Consider the following 16,714-nt stretch of genomic DNA (forward strand, 5'->3'; position numbering starts at 1 on the left):
TTAGACACACTCATTCTTTATTTAAAAAAATTTCCCTACATTTTAGAATAATAATAATAATAAAGTGATAAAACTCTGGAGTAACACAAATGGAACTATGGGAATTATGTTGTGATTTAAAAAAGAAAAAATCCAAAATAAATTTAATTAATTTAGTATTTTAGCATCTTCCAAAAAAAAAAAAAAAAAAAAGTCGACGCCCTTTTCACCTAGAATTTCCAGAAATGTATTCTTGGCGTTTTCTGGAGCGACGTCTCGAGGAATTTCCCCGAGATGATTGTTAAGCCGTATTAAAGGAGTCCACACCGACGCCGGACTCTCATCCACTTATCGGCTGCTTTTCGGAACATTGCGCTCCGAGTCGTCCGTTTAAAATAAGAATTTTTTTTTTGTTTGTTTGTTTTTTTTTGTAAATAAAATGGTAGGTCATGCGGCGGTCCTAAGCCGTGTATGTTTTGCGCATGTAAAAGCCGTGTTTTATTAGAAAATGATGTTTTCTGTCGTTTCACTCATCAGCATTTATTTCCTTAAGCTCGGGTACATTACGCAACCTTTTTTTCTGCACAAAAACAATCCATTTACTTATTATTATTATTATTATTATTATTATTATTATTATAATAAGAAGGAGATAAAGTTAATTCGTATGACTTTCAGTTTAAAATAATGAAAAGAATATCATCTAAAGAACATGGATGCACATGAAGGGGTTAAAAATCTGTGTGAAGTTTTGGTGTGTGTTGTGTTGTTTCTCTCTCGTGCTCTCTCTCTCTCTCTCTCTCTCTCTCTCCCTCTCTCTCTCTCTCTCTCTCTCTCTCTCTCTCTCTCTCTCTCTCTCTCTCTCTCTCTCTCTCTTTAAAGGACTTTTTGACCTCGCACCCTCCAAGTAATCTCTGCTAATCTTTTAGTTTAAACATTATACGTAAAACATGTATGCACTGCTAGGAGCAAAAGTTTGCATCCCCTAAGACATCAAAGGATGATCATTTATAGGAGCATCACATTGAGTTTATTACACTTCAAGGTCAGAGAGTGGATGTACAGACCAGTTGAAAAGTTTTCACCCCCCTCCCCCACCCCCCAATACTTCCCCTTTAATCCCCTAACAAACTGCAGGCAAAACTGCTGCATAAAGAAAAGGGGAAAAAAAAAAAAACGTGGAATCTCTAAAATAGTTAAATCATTTATAAAATTTCACTTCAGAATACTTGGATAAAAAATGTAGCATCTTTTTAATATTTCTTAATTATTAAAAAAAAAATAATAATAATGACCGACTAACGATACCGCATATTTTTTTAAAAAATATTTATTTCCCTTTTTGTGACTTTGTAGGAGACTCGGAGCAGGAAAACTAAATCAGTGTGCGTTTATTTGAAAAGACGTGCTGCGGGAGAAGGATGATGAAGATGATGAAATGCTTAAAAAGACAAAAAAAAAAAAAAAAGGGTGATGTGTGATTCGTCGTCGTGCCTTCCCTCCTCCCCTCCCGGCTCCAGAGGCAAGTGTGGACGCGTCCACAACCGACTCTGCTTTAGTTTGTCACTCTCCCCTCCCCTCTCCTCCTCAGCGCTCCGTTTCCTCGCACGCTGCCAGGTTTCGACTCGGTCGCTGTGGTTTCGGTCACCTTCTCGCTCGAGCTTGTTGCGTCCTGTCGTCTCTTCCCGGCACCCTGGTGCTCTCGCTCGCTCTGCACACGCTCCACGCTCGGATCCTTTCCACACTTTCAGACCTCACGCCTTCTGTACGCGAACGCCTGATCCGAGGTCACGCTTTTACTGCCGTAAATATCAGATTCGTCAACAAATCGCGTCAGACGCGTCGATACGCCCAAACCGATTGGAATAAAACCGTAGCGAAATATTTTAAACATTTTAAACCCAAAACAACAACAGAGAAGGCATGCAGGCTTAAAAACTTTTTTTTTTCTTTCCCTTTTCTTCTTCTTTTTTTTTTATTTTTTTTTTTTTTGTGTTGCTCCAGGCCAGCTGTCAAAACTTGGTTTGAGAATGTTTTTGTTTTTTTTTTCTTATTCAACACCGCCAGCAGCACATCTTCCTCAAGCCTCAAGTCTCTGTGTGTGTGTGTGTGTGTGTGTGTGTGTGTGTGTGTGTGTGTGGTGGGAATCCCTCGCGGGCACGTTCACATAGCATGTCAGCATGGTGGGTAGAAAGAGAGCCAGGACAGGGTGATAGTGGTGCTACGGGAGAGGAAAAAGGGGGAGAGAAAAAAAAACCAAACAAAAGAAGAATTTCATCACCGTCGGAGCTGAATGTGCCGCTGGAGGACGAGTTATTGTCGCCCGTCATGCGGCTCTGTTCAGACGTTGCACAACGACGCCATTCCCAGGTGCCGAAACTCATTAGGCAAATCCCGAAATGATGTCACGGTTTCAGTGTCGGTGTTGCCGACTAATAAACTGACTTTAAAGGAAATTGACGAACGTAGGGGAAGGTGTTTCATCCGTTCTCCTTCGCACCTTACCTTTCTAATACGAAATAACCAATCAGGAGTCATTCGAGCTTTATCAGCTGAGAACTAATCGTCACTCCTCTTGCCTTAAAGCGCACCTATTATGGTTTTGAAACGTCCCTAATTTTGTTTTAAAGTTCTCATACGATGGATTTACGCGCATCCGAGGTCAAAGAACGCTTTAACGCGCTCGTGATTTAAACCGCAGCGTCCCCTTTTTCAACCGGTGTCACAAACGACTCGCGCAATGATCCGTTCTAAATGATTCGTTCTAAACTCATCCGTTCAGAGAGCATACTCTGCTCTGATCGGTCAGACGTCCCAGTCTGTCGTGATCGGTCCACCGCTGTCAGCGAGCGGCCGATGAAGACCAGAGGCGGGGATTTTTGTTAGGAACCTACGTAGGTTCGTACAGGCTGTAAAGTCTGGAATCACTAACGAGTCGATTCAGCTGTTGAGAATCGATTCCTTCTTTTGAGAGTCGATAACTCCGTCTGTCGTGCGCGTCGATTTTTGAAACTTTGCAGACTTTTTACGTTCCCACACAGCGACGTATATAACGCGCTACACGAAAGGGAATATTTGAAAAAGCGTAATAGGTGCACTTTAAACTCCTCTGGAATGAAGAAAAATAAGGGCGATGGGGGAAATGCAGTTCGTCGGCTTAAATCTGAATTCTTAAATCTGCGAGGAAGCTCAACTTTTACTTGAAGGGAATAATAACTTTTGAAAAAAGACAAGGACGATACGGAACGTCCAGGAGAAGTTTATTTTTTAAAGAACGATGGAAAAGAAAGCGTTTATTTACAGAAGTTGCTGCAGTAGTGTGTTCTCTTGAACTTTTTGGAAGGATTTTTGGATGTGAGGATTCTTTCTGTGAAAATGTGATATACAGATATACAGTATATTAACCCACTGGCTTTAGACTTATAACGTGGAAAACGTACCGATCTGTCGTTTAAATGAGGCGGGAAACGCTCCGTGTGTCGTGTCGTTGTAGGAGAATAATCGGGGACGATGGGATTGAAGCGGCAAACCCAAAGTTTGACCGTTTTCCTGCCCCGGATTTTCTCCCCAATTTAATCTTGGCCGTTTAGCCAGCGGTTAGTTCCCCTCTGTCGCACGGCAGTGCGGCGTGTGAAGGCTAACACGTGCTTCCTACGAGCCACAGGGTGTAACGTGTCTAACCCTGCGTGACGTCACAGACACCCACGATTGGCTAGAGTCGCCGTGATTGACAGGAGAGCGTACAAGAGCGTACAAGAGCGTACGAGAGCGTACGAGAGCGTATGAGAGCGAGCGTACGAGAGCGTACGAGAGCGAGCGTACGCCCCTCCCACCCAGAGATCACGGCCAGTTTTGTGCCACTTGCGAGCTCGAACACTGACCGTTATTATTTATGTATTTATTTTAATAAATTTTCAAAAATGTACTTTTTATCCATTCCGTAGTGACGTTTAACGTTCGTCTACGAAACGAGTCAGTTCCTGCGGTCGCTCTTGTTCTAGCCGCTATGAACAGACTAAATTACTGTAGCTTGTCGTGCGACTGAGAAACCTCAAGGATTTACCTCTGACACTGGAGACTCCTTCCATACATGTTCGATAAACATCCCCCGACACTCCTGCCAGAGCTGCTGTTCTAGAGAATGAATCAACACCTTCTGACCAATCAGAAGGTGTGTGGTGTAATGCGGTAGTAGTGTGTAGTGTGGAGTTACATCAACGGCTGTTAAGGCGATTGAGCCCGTACACGAGTACACAGCTGTAACACATCTGTAACAGTGCAGCTTCTTTCCCTTCGTCTTTCCCCTTTTCTTCTTCTCTCAGCGCGCTGGTCATCGTCGCCCTCTTCGACCGCAACGTCAGCTGCAGGAAAGCCGCCTCAGTGAGTGATTTATTTATTTATTTATTTATTTATTTATTTATTTATTCATTTATTGAGGACCTTTGTTTTAAAATAAAGAGAGAGAGAGAGAGAGAGAGGAAAAAACAAATTAAACGGTTTGTTCTCTTTTGCAGGCTGCTTTCCAAGAAAATGTCGGCAGGCAGGTAGGAGCACACACACACACACACACACACACACACACACACACACACACAAGCATCAGTTCACATGTTAGGATCAGACAAAAAACACACGATCAGCTGAAGCGTAACTGTAATCCGACACCCTCACACGCATTCACTCTTAAACTCTCGTCTCCTTCTCGAGATTTTATTTCATTCATTCATTCATTTATTCATTTATTTATTTATTTATTTATTTATTCGCTCTGCTCTGTGTCGAGTGAGCGGATTAGCGGCCGTGTTGAACTCTGAGATTTCTGTCCTCAGGGCACGTTCCCACACGGCATCGATATCCTAACAGCCGCGGATTACTTCTCCGTCGGGAACCTGAACAACTGCTACCTGACCATCAGGTAAGAAACGGAGACGGCCGTCGAGGATAAAAAATAAAGGCTTAGCAATTAAAAAAAAAAAATTAAAAATCCATTAAAAAAAAAAAATTTTAATCTGAAATGCAATCCACAAAAATCTTTTTCATTTTAGGAATTTAAATGTAGGACTTTATATATATATATATATATATATATATATATATATATATATATATATATATATATATATATATATATATATATATATATATATATAAATGAAATTCAACAAAAATTTCTTTTTAAACACATACGATCATTAAGCGTAATTTCTAGATATTTTTTACTCAGCTCAAGCTGGAAATGTTCTTATTTTCTTTTGGAAGATCATTTTTACTTATTTTATTAAGCGCTTCGAGCAAAAACGACAAAAAAAAAAAGGGGCCACTTAGCACGTGAAATTATCTTAAATATATTACAATAAACCAAAAAAACTAATGTATATAAATGATTCGGCTTATTTCTAGACATTTTTACTGATTTCAAGCTTGAAACAGTTTTCTGTTGGCAGATCATTTAGCTTTGACCTCATTGACCTCCCAACAATTCCAAAAAATATCTAGAAATAACTTTAATGAGCTGATACTCGGTTTATTGTACTCTAATAACAGGAATTCGAGTATAAACAGAGAAGTTTGGCTATATTCGTGATATTTCCACTCGCTGTGATGTCATGTTTCCGCAGTGCAACAGAATAAACGTTTCCGGCTTGAAACGAGGTCTTACGTGTGTTCTGTAATAATCCCGTCATGAGAGAGATCTGATCACCTTGTCTTTATTCATGACGCCTTCGCTTGCGGAGATGCTCGTGCTAAATTCTCCGAATTATAATAAACTGTATGAGAGTTATTAGTAGCTCGTCTGCGGACAAGCGGGTCCGGTTATCTAGAAAAAAAATTCCCGATCCGACGCTTTCGAATTGCGATGAAACCGAGCCAAACAATCCATCGTCGTCAAACTGCAGCGTCAATGCACTCCGCTAGCCGACTAGCTCGCCGTTACGCTAGCTGACGTAGCCACTTTTTAGCCTCGTCAAACCAAAGCATGGGTCTGGGCAGCACTCTGGCGTGATTATGATGGTAATTTTTACGGTTATTCGTACGCTGTAGCTTTACGATTAACCTGAGGACTAAGAGGAGCGAACACTGTTCCAGCGTCACGATACCCGTGTACACAAACCGAGCTCCGTGAAGACGCGGTGTGTGACGGGTGGAGGAAGGTAGAAGATCTCGAGTGTCCTGTACAGAGTCCTGAACTCAATCCCACGGAACACCTCTGGGATGAACCGGAACTGGAGTCTCCTCACACCAACATCAGCGCCCGACCTCGACCTCACGAACGCTCTCGTAGCTGAACGAACACAAATCCCCACAAGCCACGCCCTTAAATCTAACAGAACGCCTTCCCGGAACAGTAGTGCTTATTATAACAGCAAAGGGAGGAATAAATCTGGAATGAGATGTTCTATAAGCATATACAGTGCCCTCCAATAATATTGGCACCCTTTGGTAAATATGAGTAAAGAAGGCTGTGAAAAATTGTCTTCATTGTTTAACCTTTTGATCTTTTGTTCAAAAAATTCACAAAAATACTCTGATCTCATGGATATCGAACAATTACAAACACACCACTGGATTAGCCAAAAAAAATCTTTGTTAAATATAGGTGTGCAACAATTATTGGCACCCTTTGAGTCAGTACTTTGTGCTAGCTCGCTTTGACAAGGTAACAGCTCTGAGTCTTCTCCTATAACACTGATGAGGTTGGAGAATACACGGCGAGGGATCTGAGAGCGTTCCTCCATACAGAACCTCTCCAGATCCTTCACATTTCCAGGTCCACGCTGGTGGACTCTCCTCTTCAGTTCACCCCACAGGTTTTCTATGGGGTTCAGGTCAGGGGACTGGGAGGGTCAGGGCAGGACCTTGATTTTGTGGTCAGTAAACCATTTCTGTGTTGATTCTGATGATGTTTTGGATCATCGTCCTGCTGGAAGATCCGACCACGGCCCGTTCGAAGCTTTCGAAGGTTGATGGGCAGGTCCGTCTTCCTTCAGGGTAAAATGACACCGAGCGAGCCGTCGAGCTGCTGCTTCAGTAATGTGGAAAATTCTAGCCTCGGGGAGCAAAGCCGACAATTGCGGCAGTGGAAATAGTTTTAAATGGGTGTTTTTTTTTTTTTTTTTGGTTGATAAAATCGAATATTCAAAGCAGCACCATAGACACTTGATTAGACATCGCTGTACACACTGTGTGCAGTTTGTGCTGTTTAGATTTGAATTCAACGCTAACGTGAAGCGTGCGTAGGAGCTCGCGGACGTCTAAACCCGGCATGTGTGGAATCTATTTAAAGGAAAGGGAAAAAAAAAAAAAAAACAAGCCCGTGTAGATTCAACAGCAGCATGGAAAATTACTATAACCAACACTTCTTTATTATTCCTGTTCTTTGTGTCAGCAAAATATTTTATATTGTTTTATTTTTTTGGTTTTATATTGTTTGTTTTTTTAAAAATTTATTATAATAACGTGCTGTCTAATTCTCTAACGGAGGCTTAGTGGATAGCACGTTTGCCTCGCGCCTCCAGGGTCGGGGCTTGGAATCCCGTGCACGGAACTCACGTGTTCTAACCGTCCTACGCCGGGTTTCCTCTGGGTCCTCCGGTTTCCTCCCCCAGTCCAAAGACATGCGTTGTAGGCTGATTGGCACGTCCAAGTTGTCTGTAGTGTGTGCGATTGTGCCCTGTAACGGGTTGGCACCCCGTCCAGGATGTCCCCCATCTTGCGCCCCGTGTCCCCTCGGATAGGCTCATCGGTTTTATTATGTAGGCATGATTTGGCCTATTTATTTATTTATTTATTTACTTCCTTACTTACTTATTTATTTGTTAATTATTATATATATTTTTTATTAGCGCCGCGGCTACCTCGTGGTCGCATTGTGCGTCCTCGTGGTCCGTCGTGTTAATATTTCAGTATCCGGTAATGCCGAGTCCTGGTTGAATCGTTTCAGTCACGTGTCGATAACCGTGTGAGACTTCTACATGTGATATCACTACCACCGCTCGTGTTGCGTCTCTTCTCCCAGCATCTACGTAGCGGGTTTTGAGGAGTACACCAAGCCGATGATCGACCACCTGGTGACCAGGAAAATAAACCACTGGAACAGGTAAGAAGGAGGATAACACCTCGGATAACACCTGTCCAGCTGTGGATTTGAAGGTAATGTCAGTAAGGTGTGGAATTAAAAGAGCTTTGTTTTTTTTTGTGTGTGTGTGTGTGTGTGTGTGTGTGTGTGTGTGTGTGTGTGTTCAGGGCGATTCGAGAGCTGGCCACCAAAGCGCTGCACAACCTCACGCCACAGGCTCCGGATTACATGGCCGACACAGGTGATGATCTAGAAGTAGTCTTAACGATCCGTTTCCGGATCAAGTCCGTACAGCGGTGCTTGAAAGTTTGTGAACCCGTTCGGCGTAAACGTGACCTAAAACTCCATCAGATTTTCACTAAAAGTAGACAAAGAGAACCCAGTTAAACAAATGAGATAAAAAATATTACACTTGGTCGTTTATTTATTGAAGGAAATGGTACAATATTTCATATCTGTGAGGGGTAAAAGTGTGTGAACCGTTGCTGTCAGTGTGTGGTGTGAGCTCCTTGTGCAGGAATAACTGCAGATAAACGTTTGGGGTAAGTGTCGATCATCTGCACGTCGGCTCGGAGGAGTTTTATCCCGTTCCTCAGAACAGAACGGCTTCAGCTCTGGGATGTCGGTGGGTTTCCTCACAGGAACCGCTCGCTTCAGGTTCTTCCACAACGTCTCTATTGGATTACGGTCAGGACTTTGACTCGGCCGTTCCAGAACATTCACTGTATTCTTCTTTAAGCGTTCTTTAGTAGAACGACTGCATGACCCACCTTCTCTTCAGATCATGGACAGATGTCCCGACATTTTCCTTTAGAGTTCGCTGGTGTACTTCAGAATTTATTGTTCCATCAGTGAAGGCGAGTCGTCCTGGTCCAGATGCAGCAAAACAGCCCCAAACCATGACACTACCGCCACCATGTTTCACAGATGGGATCAGGTTCTTATCCTGGAGTGCAGCGTTTTCCGTTCTCCAAACATAACGCTTCTGATTTCAACCGGAAAGTTCTATTTAGGTCTCATCCATCCACAAGGCGTTCTTCCAATAGCGTTCTGGATTGTCCACGTGATCTTTAGCAGTGTTCTTTTGGGAGAGCGGTGGCGTTCTTCTTGCAACCCTGCCATGCACACCGTTGTTGTTCGGTGTTCTCCTGACTCATGTAGTCAAATGGAACACGTTATGCGTGATTTTACGTGTTGTTAACTATTTAATTCCTCCTCCATGTCGGGACTGCACAATATTATTGGCATGTCTGTGAGGACTATGACGATGATGATGATGATGATGATGATGGCCACCTTCACTTTCTTCTCTTTCAGTTTTTCCGCAGCTGTTGCCGATGGCGACGGGGATGGACATGTTCGGTCGCCATGGAGCGATATTGGCCTGTTCCGAGATCACACATGCCCTCTATAAGCTCGCCGCTCAGAGCGACAGGTGAAGCCCCGCCCCTTTTCCCTTCCTAATTATTTAGGATTAATCATGCAATTAAAACATGCCACGACAGGTCGAGGGCCGTGACGACGTGTTCAGGCGTGGATTTGGATCTGACTGTGCAGATCGGGTGTACGAATGTGTTAGAATGCTGACTTGGCATCACGAGCCACCAGAATAGCGCTGACGTGCCCTTTTTTTGTTTTTTTTTTTTTGTTTTTTTAAATGTGTAAATCTACTGTGGAAGGGTTGGGCGGAGTCATCCTGGAATATGCCACGCCCATCAGGATAGAAATGTTTCGTCATGGTGCAGAGTCGTTCAGTTAGAAGAACTGCAGTGTATCTGCTTCACGTGGAGCCAAACCGTGCGAGCAAAAATAAATACCCCCACCCCTTACAGTATAACAGCAGAACAGAGCCACCAGGGTTTTTCCTTTAATTTGCCACCCGTCTGAACTTTACGTTCATCAGGACATCTGTTAGTGATGTCAGGTGGGCGGGGCTAAATACTAGAGCTTAAAATCGAGCGAATATTGCGCAATAATGGATTTGTTTTGGACTCGTTTCAGAAGGGACGATGAAGGAATAAAGCTTGAGGTAGTAGTTAAGGTGTGCATCCCCGCTTCGTTATCAGGTGTGTTTGAGACGAGCGATTATTCAGAACAGAACAGACTGTAAATGATTGTACATTAAATATCAGGAGCCTGCACACACCTGTGCAGCGATTTATTTATTTATTTATTTTAATGTCTCGGTCTACGCCTGCATACAATTGCGCCCATGAAGCTGTTAGTACTAAAATATGTGTCATAGACAGGAAATATCGCTCTTTAAGGCTGTACAGATGTTCCTCTCAAGCATACATGCTACTACTGGGCAAATTAGCTTAGAGCGTCACTTTATCAATGCTATGCATCTGATATATAAGGAATAAAACGCTAGAGGATATGCTGTTACGGGGAAAATATTGACGCAGAGTGAATTAACAAAAGTTATCCCGTATTTAAAAAACGTTTAGTGATGATGAACGGTAGTCTTTTGCCCACAGACTTACCTAGATATCGTTTTGCGTGCATCAGACATTCACTTTTGTGATTAGGTCACAGGAGAGGATTCCTTCTGATGACTCTTCCATGCAGATCAGATTCTTGTGCAGGTGATCACGACCGCTCGTATGTCCGCTAAACCTTCCCGCAGGTCCTCGGTGACATGTGGACGTTTTGCTTCGCATTTCCTGTCGAGACTAATTAGGCGGACCGTACAAGTCCCTGTGACTCTAGAAATGATCATGTATTCAAATAAGCGCATTAATGTAATCCTAGGGATTTGCAGCTGTACTACTGTCTAATTTTTTTTTAAATTTTAAACCCCCCTGACCAATCAGAATCCAGAATTCATCAGCGCTGTGGTGAAAATTTGTCCTGCAGATTCCTACATCCACATAACGACCAGTAATCATCCGTCAGCATCGCATGTGTTTTCACGGAGTAGCGTTCTAGCGCGATTTCGGAGGGAGACGTGTAGCCCGTTTTCTTGTTTTCACATCACTATACTATACTATACATGCATACGTTTCTTTTTTCCAGACCAGTCACTGACTTCCTGTCACCAGAATCCATCGAGGGTCTCAAAGCCATTCACCAAACGGTCAGTAAATGTGTTCACCTTTTTTATTTTTTTATTTTTTTTATTTATATATATATATGCAAACTCTGAATTAAATCGGATCAAATATTTATCTGTCATTTACAAACGACACTTCCGTGATTCGGAAAAGAAACACAGCTAGCTTGTTTCTTACTCCGTCACGTCAGATAGAAACCTCGCCCGAAATGTGCTGCTAGAGATGGATAAGGGACTCGAGCGATGTAGCTGAGGCTGAGGAACTGAGGACGTTTAGTAGCTGAATAAAGTTTGCTGTCCGCCGTCTTTGACGGGATGTGTAAGCGGGGTCATCGTTGTAGGGTTCACGTTTAATAACGAGCCACTCCCACTATGTGTTCGAATCCGAATGCAGATACGGATATTAGGAGCAAAGTGCTAATAGTTTTTGCATTTATAAAGCTGTTAGGAAGCGCCGTTAACACCTACTACACTTATACGCTGGACAGAGGGATGATTAACATCCCGGGCAGGAACTCACGAGATTTCATCCCGTTACTCAGAGCGGCGCGTAATTTAAAGCGCACCTATTATGGTTTTGAAACGTGCCTAACTTTGTTCTGAAGTTTGCTCATGATTTAAACTGCAGCGTTATCTTTTTCCCCCCAGTGTCACAAACGACTCGTTAAACGATCCGTTCTAAAGGATTCGTTCTAACCTCCTCCTTTCAGAGAGCATACTCTGCTCTGATCGGTCAGACGTCCCAGTCTGTCGTGATCGGTCCACCGCTGTCAGCGAGCGGCCGATGAAGACCAGAGGCGGGGCTTTTTGTTACGAACCCACGTAGGTTCGTACAGGCTGTAAAGTCTGGAATCACTAACGAGTCGATTCAGCTGTTCAGAATCGATTCCTTCTCGTGGGAGTCGATAACTCCGTTTGTCGTGCGCGTCGAATTTTTGAAACTTTGCAGACTTTTTACGTTCACACACAGCTACGTATATCACACACTACACGAAAGGGAATATTTCAAAAGCCATAATAGGTGCACTTTACATTATGAATGTTTACTGTATTTCCGGAGTTTTCTATTAAATTATATTTTTACTGAAACATCAGACAGATTGGGGGGGGGGGGGGGGTCACTGTTTTCCTTTCTTTCATTCTCTCTCTCTGTTTTTTTTTTCTTTCTTTCAGTACTTCATTAATTGTTTGCGTATGCACAGGAAATAAATAAATAAAAGAAAGGCTTTTTTTTATTTTGTATTTGAAACACCGTCCAAGTCGTTGCCGGCGTCTGAAATCTGAACTTCTCCTTCTCCCTCTTTCCTCGGCAGCTCTCGGACAGGAAGCAGTACAGGTGAGCGTCTCTACAGACCGACACACGGACACCTTCGCCTGCGTTTGACAAACGGCGAACACCTGACTTCTTTATTGCTAATCTCTCGGTGTTTCTTTCTCCGCAGGGGGTTTGGTGGAGAGCTGATGAGGCCCGCGGGTAACATTTATAACTCCGACTTCACTCCTTAAGCTCTGCGTTTCTCACAGTGCAAGCTTACGCAATACCTTCATTTCATATTTACTAATTAGTCAAGAGTAGTGTTTGATATACGGGGAAGATTTGTATTGTTATTACACTGAGATGCTCTCCTCTTCCTCCTCCTTCTCCTCTTCCTCCTCTTCCTCCTCCTTCTCCTCTTCCTCCTTCTTCTCCTCTTCCTCCTCCTTATCCTCTTCCTCCTCCTACTGCTCTTCCTACTCCCCCTCCTCCTCCTCCTCCTACTCCTCTTCCTCCTCGTCCTCTTTCTCCTCTTCCTACTCCCCCTCTTCCTCCTCCTCCTCCTCCTTCTCCTCTTCCTCCTACTGCTCTTCCTACTCCTCCTCTTTCTCCTCTTCCTACTCCCCCTCTTCCTCCTCCTTCTCCTCCTCGTCCTCCTCCTCCTCATCCTCTTCTCCTACTCCTACTCCTCCTCCTCCTTCTCTTCCTCATCCTCCTCCTTCTCCTCCTACTCCTCTTCCTCCTACTGCTCTTCCTCCTCCTCCTCCTCTTCCTCCTACTCCTCCTCCTTCTCTTCCTCATCCTCCTCCTTCTCCTCCTACTCCTCTTCCTCCTACTGCTCTTCCTCCTCCTCCTCCTCTTCCTCCTACTCCTCCTCCTTCTCTTCCTCATCCTCCTCCTTCTCCTCCTACTCCTCTTCCTCCTACTGCTCTTCCTCCTCCTACTCCTCCTCCTTCTCTTCCTCCTCCTCCTCCTCTTCCTCCTACTCCTCCTCCTCCTCTTCCTCCTCCTCCTCCTCCTCCTCTGTTCCATGTGCAGTGTGTCTCCTCGTCGAGAAACTGTCACTCTCCAGAATGCCTTTTAAAGACGACCCAGTCATCAGTAAGTTAACTGTCTGTGTGTGTGTCTGTCTGTCTGTCTGTCTGTGTGTCTGTCTGTCTGTCTGTGTGTCTGGCTGGCTGGGTTTTGTCTCCCTGTCTGTCTGACCAAAGGTAAACGTATTAAAATATTTTAGAAACATTTAATCACACACACACACACACACACACACACACACACACACACACACACACACACACACACACACACATGCCTGAGGCTATAAATCGCATTATTCATACAGTAAACCTAACATTGAACTCTTACTGTATGCATTTGAACTCGTATTCGGAGCGATTTGTTCAAACTAAATCGCACACCGTACACACACTTCGGATCACGCGTGACAGCCACCAGTCATGTTTGTGTTCTTGCCTCAGGAGCAGTGAATGAGCTCATGAGTGTGATTGAAAATGACGCGGTCATAACGTGAGTCACTGTGTTACAGACGGCTGGCAGTCGCTCATAGACGACAGTCTGAACGCCAAGCAGAACATCCAGGTAGAGTGACATCATTACACACACTCACGCACACACACACTCGACCAGTCTGATGTGCCCTGTTGGTGTCCTTGTTGGTTTTAATCTCTGTGTGTGTGTGTGTGTGTGTGTGTGTGTGTTCTCTGTGCAGGAGGCAGCGGTCTCTGCTCTTGCGGCTCTGTGTCAGCAGTATTATCAGGTCCAGCCCGGGGTGGCAGACTCACACATGCAAGGTACATAAAGCCTCGTTCACGCTTCACCATGGCACTTCGTTTAAGTTCATAGCCTACAAACATTTTCTTATGATCATTGTTACAATAGTGATTAGAGTCAGGCATGTAACAGTCTCGTCCTTTGTATGTCTTTATTAATAACGGACACACGTGTTTTTTTTTGTTTGTTTTTTAAATATACTTTGTATGTATAAATGAAAAAATGTTTTCTGTTTAAAGATCCAGAAGTATGAGAATCCCACCAGATCTCTGGATATTCAGCTTCATTAAAACTGATTCTGTCTCAGAATCACAAACAAACAAACATATTAAATATAACAATAGCCCTATTCAGATGGGATTACATTGACATGGACTAATTCCATCGTTTGTGTGTGTGTGTGTGTGTGTGTGTGTGTGTGTGTGTTAATAAAACAGATTTGCTTTTTCAGCTGAATTTGACTCGGTAGAATTGATTCAATGGAGCTGATTCACTTGTCACACTGCATTTGACTCTGCAAAATTGATACCCTTGACTCGATAAAGCTGATTCGTTTTTCTCATTGACACTGACTCGGTAAAATTGACTGATTCACGTGAAGTTGATTCGATACAATTTGTGAATGCGAGTTGATAAAGCTTATTTGTTTGTCCATCTGAAGTTAACTCCGTAAAGGAGATTCCGTGGAGCCGACTCATTAAGCTGATTGATTGATTGATTCACACTGAATTTGTCTCAGTAAAGTCGGCTCAGTGGAGCTGATTCACTTGAAGTTGATTCGATGCAATTTATGACTGCGAGTTGATGTAGCTGATTTGTTTGATTTGTTAGTAAAGTTGATTCTGCGGAGATGATTTCACTAAATGGAGCTGAGTCATAAAGCTGATTTGTTTGTTTGTTTATTCACACTGCATTTGACTCTGTAAAGTCGACTAGGTGGAACTGATTCAGATTCACTTGAGGTTGACTCAGTAAAAATGATTTACTTGACTTGATAAAGTTTGTCACAATGAATTTGACTCAGTAAAATTGATTCAGAGGAATTGATTCAGTGATCACAGTAAAGCTGACTCAATGAAGCTGATTCAGTAAGATTTCAGGTAGACGGTACCTTTTAAGCTGATGTGATTCTGTCAATATTTGTGTGTGTGTGTGAGAACAGAACAGTTGCTCGGTCACTACCTATCTGGTCTGAAGAGTGCTGAGGTCCAGATGCGCTGCGGCTGCGCTTTAGCGTTAGGTTCTCTCCCGGACTTCATGATCCGCAACCAACTGCAGCGGGTAAGAACCTCGAAAGGACCGGCACAAACAGGAACCAATGGTACTTAGTGTTCTAGGTCATTTTGTCACGGTGGTGTGTGTGTGTTCAGGTGTTAAACGGACTTCAGGAAGCCTGCAGAGTCCCGAAGAAGGAAGACAGTTTTACAGAGTCCAGGAGAGACGCAGTCTTGGCTCTGGCTCGGTGAGTCGCCCTGTTCGTTCCTCCTCTCCTTTTTCTCCTCTCCACCCTCCCATCCCTTCTCCTCACCTCACCCTCCTCTTATCCCTCCTTCCTCCTCTCCTTGTTCCCGTCTCCTCTCCCCTCCTTCTTTTCTCCTCTGCTTTCCCTTCTCTCCTCCGTCTTTTCTCTCCTCCTGTGTGTGTTAATGTCCGTGACTCTCGTACCTGCCCGACCTGAAATTCACCATTTCTCTGCGTGATGCATCACGATCTGTCTGCTTTGTCTAAGCCTGTGCGTGCGTGTGTGTGTGTTTTTCTGTTTCTTAGGGTGTGTGTAACCGTAGGAGTGTGTGCCCAGGCCAGTCCGGACAGCGCAGTGTGTGAGGGAAACGTGAGCGGTGTGTATGAAACCCTGTTTGAGTGCATGAACGATTACACCACGGACAGCCGAGGAGACGTGGGGGCCTGGTGAGGACTGGAGCTGAGGCATACGTCGAGAAAACACACACACGCACGCACACACGCACCTTTATGACCTGAGCATTAAGAGCTTTAACACAGGAGAACCTCACTTTTACATCATATCACAGACTTTCCATAATTCCTTCCAATCCCTATATACTCTCACCGGCCACTTTATTAGGAACACCGTCCTAGCACTGCTGAGTAGCTCTTCTCTCAGTATAGTCACGTTTCATTGGATCATTTTTTTGATCATGATTTGAGCACGAGTGCGTGTGTTTCTAATAAAGTGGCCAGTGAGTGTATATCAGTATATCTGTTTCGATATTTCAGGAGTGACGTAGGTGTAATCGGGCTTGACCTTTTGACTCTCTCGCCCGCCGTGTTCTAGGGTGCGTGCGGCGGCCATGACGGGTTTACAGGATGTGACGCTACAGGTTGCAGGCTCCGCCCCCGACCTCCTGTCTCCTGCCGTGTGAGTCTCTCTCACTCTCTTTCTCTCTCTCTCTCTCTCTCTCACACACTCTCGCTTATTTTTTATCGAGGAAGTTGTCGACGTTGCTCTTGTATCGTTTTCGTAAACTCCTGAAAACTCCATGCGGTCCGACGATGTGAGGTTTTTTTTTAAGGGGGGATTTAATTCAACTCCTGTTCT

At 43.9% G+C, this 16,714-nt stretch overlaps 1 protein-coding gene across 1 annotated transcript in view; it reads left to right on the plus strand.

Annotated features, from left to right (window-relative positions):
* Positions 1–16,714, plus strand: part of tbcd (tubulin folding cofactor D) — a 40,097-nt gene that overhangs the window by 17,591 nt on the left and 5,792 nt on the right. Inside the window, exons 15-30 of the mRNA XM_053675196.1 lie at positions 4,302–4,359; positions 4,494–4,523; positions 4,809–4,894; positions 7,997–8,077; positions 8,224–8,297; positions 9,374–9,491; positions 11,075–11,135; positions 12,425–12,447; positions 12,554–12,585; positions 13,405–13,467; positions 13,913–13,965; positions 14,096–14,177; positions 15,320–15,438; positions 15,528–15,619; positions 15,925–16,065; positions 16,451–16,534. Coding sequence (XP_053531171.1) covers positions 4,302–4,359; positions 4,494–4,523; positions 4,809–4,894; positions 7,997–8,077; positions 8,224–8,297; positions 9,374–9,491; positions 11,075–11,135; positions 12,425–12,447; positions 12,554–12,585; positions 13,405–13,467; positions 13,913–13,965; positions 14,096–14,177; positions 15,320–15,438; positions 15,528–15,619; positions 15,925–16,065; positions 16,451–16,534 — 1,197 coding nt within the window. The remainder of the gene's footprint in view (positions 1–4,301; positions 4,360–4,493; positions 4,524–4,808; positions 4,895–7,996; positions 8,078–8,223; positions 8,298–9,373; positions 9,492–11,074; positions 11,136–12,424; positions 12,448–12,553; positions 12,586–13,404; positions 13,468–13,912; positions 13,966–14,095; positions 14,178–15,319; positions 15,439–15,527; positions 15,620–15,924; positions 16,066–16,450; positions 16,535–16,714) is intronic.

The sequence above is a fragment of the Ictalurus punctatus genome, chromosome 24, assembly GCF_001660625.3.
Source record: "Ictalurus punctatus breed USDA103 chromosome 24, Coco_2.0, whole genome shotgun sequence".
Taxonomy (NCBI): domain Eukaryota; kingdom Metazoa; phylum Chordata; class Actinopteri; order Siluriformes; family Ictaluridae; genus Ictalurus; species Ictalurus punctatus.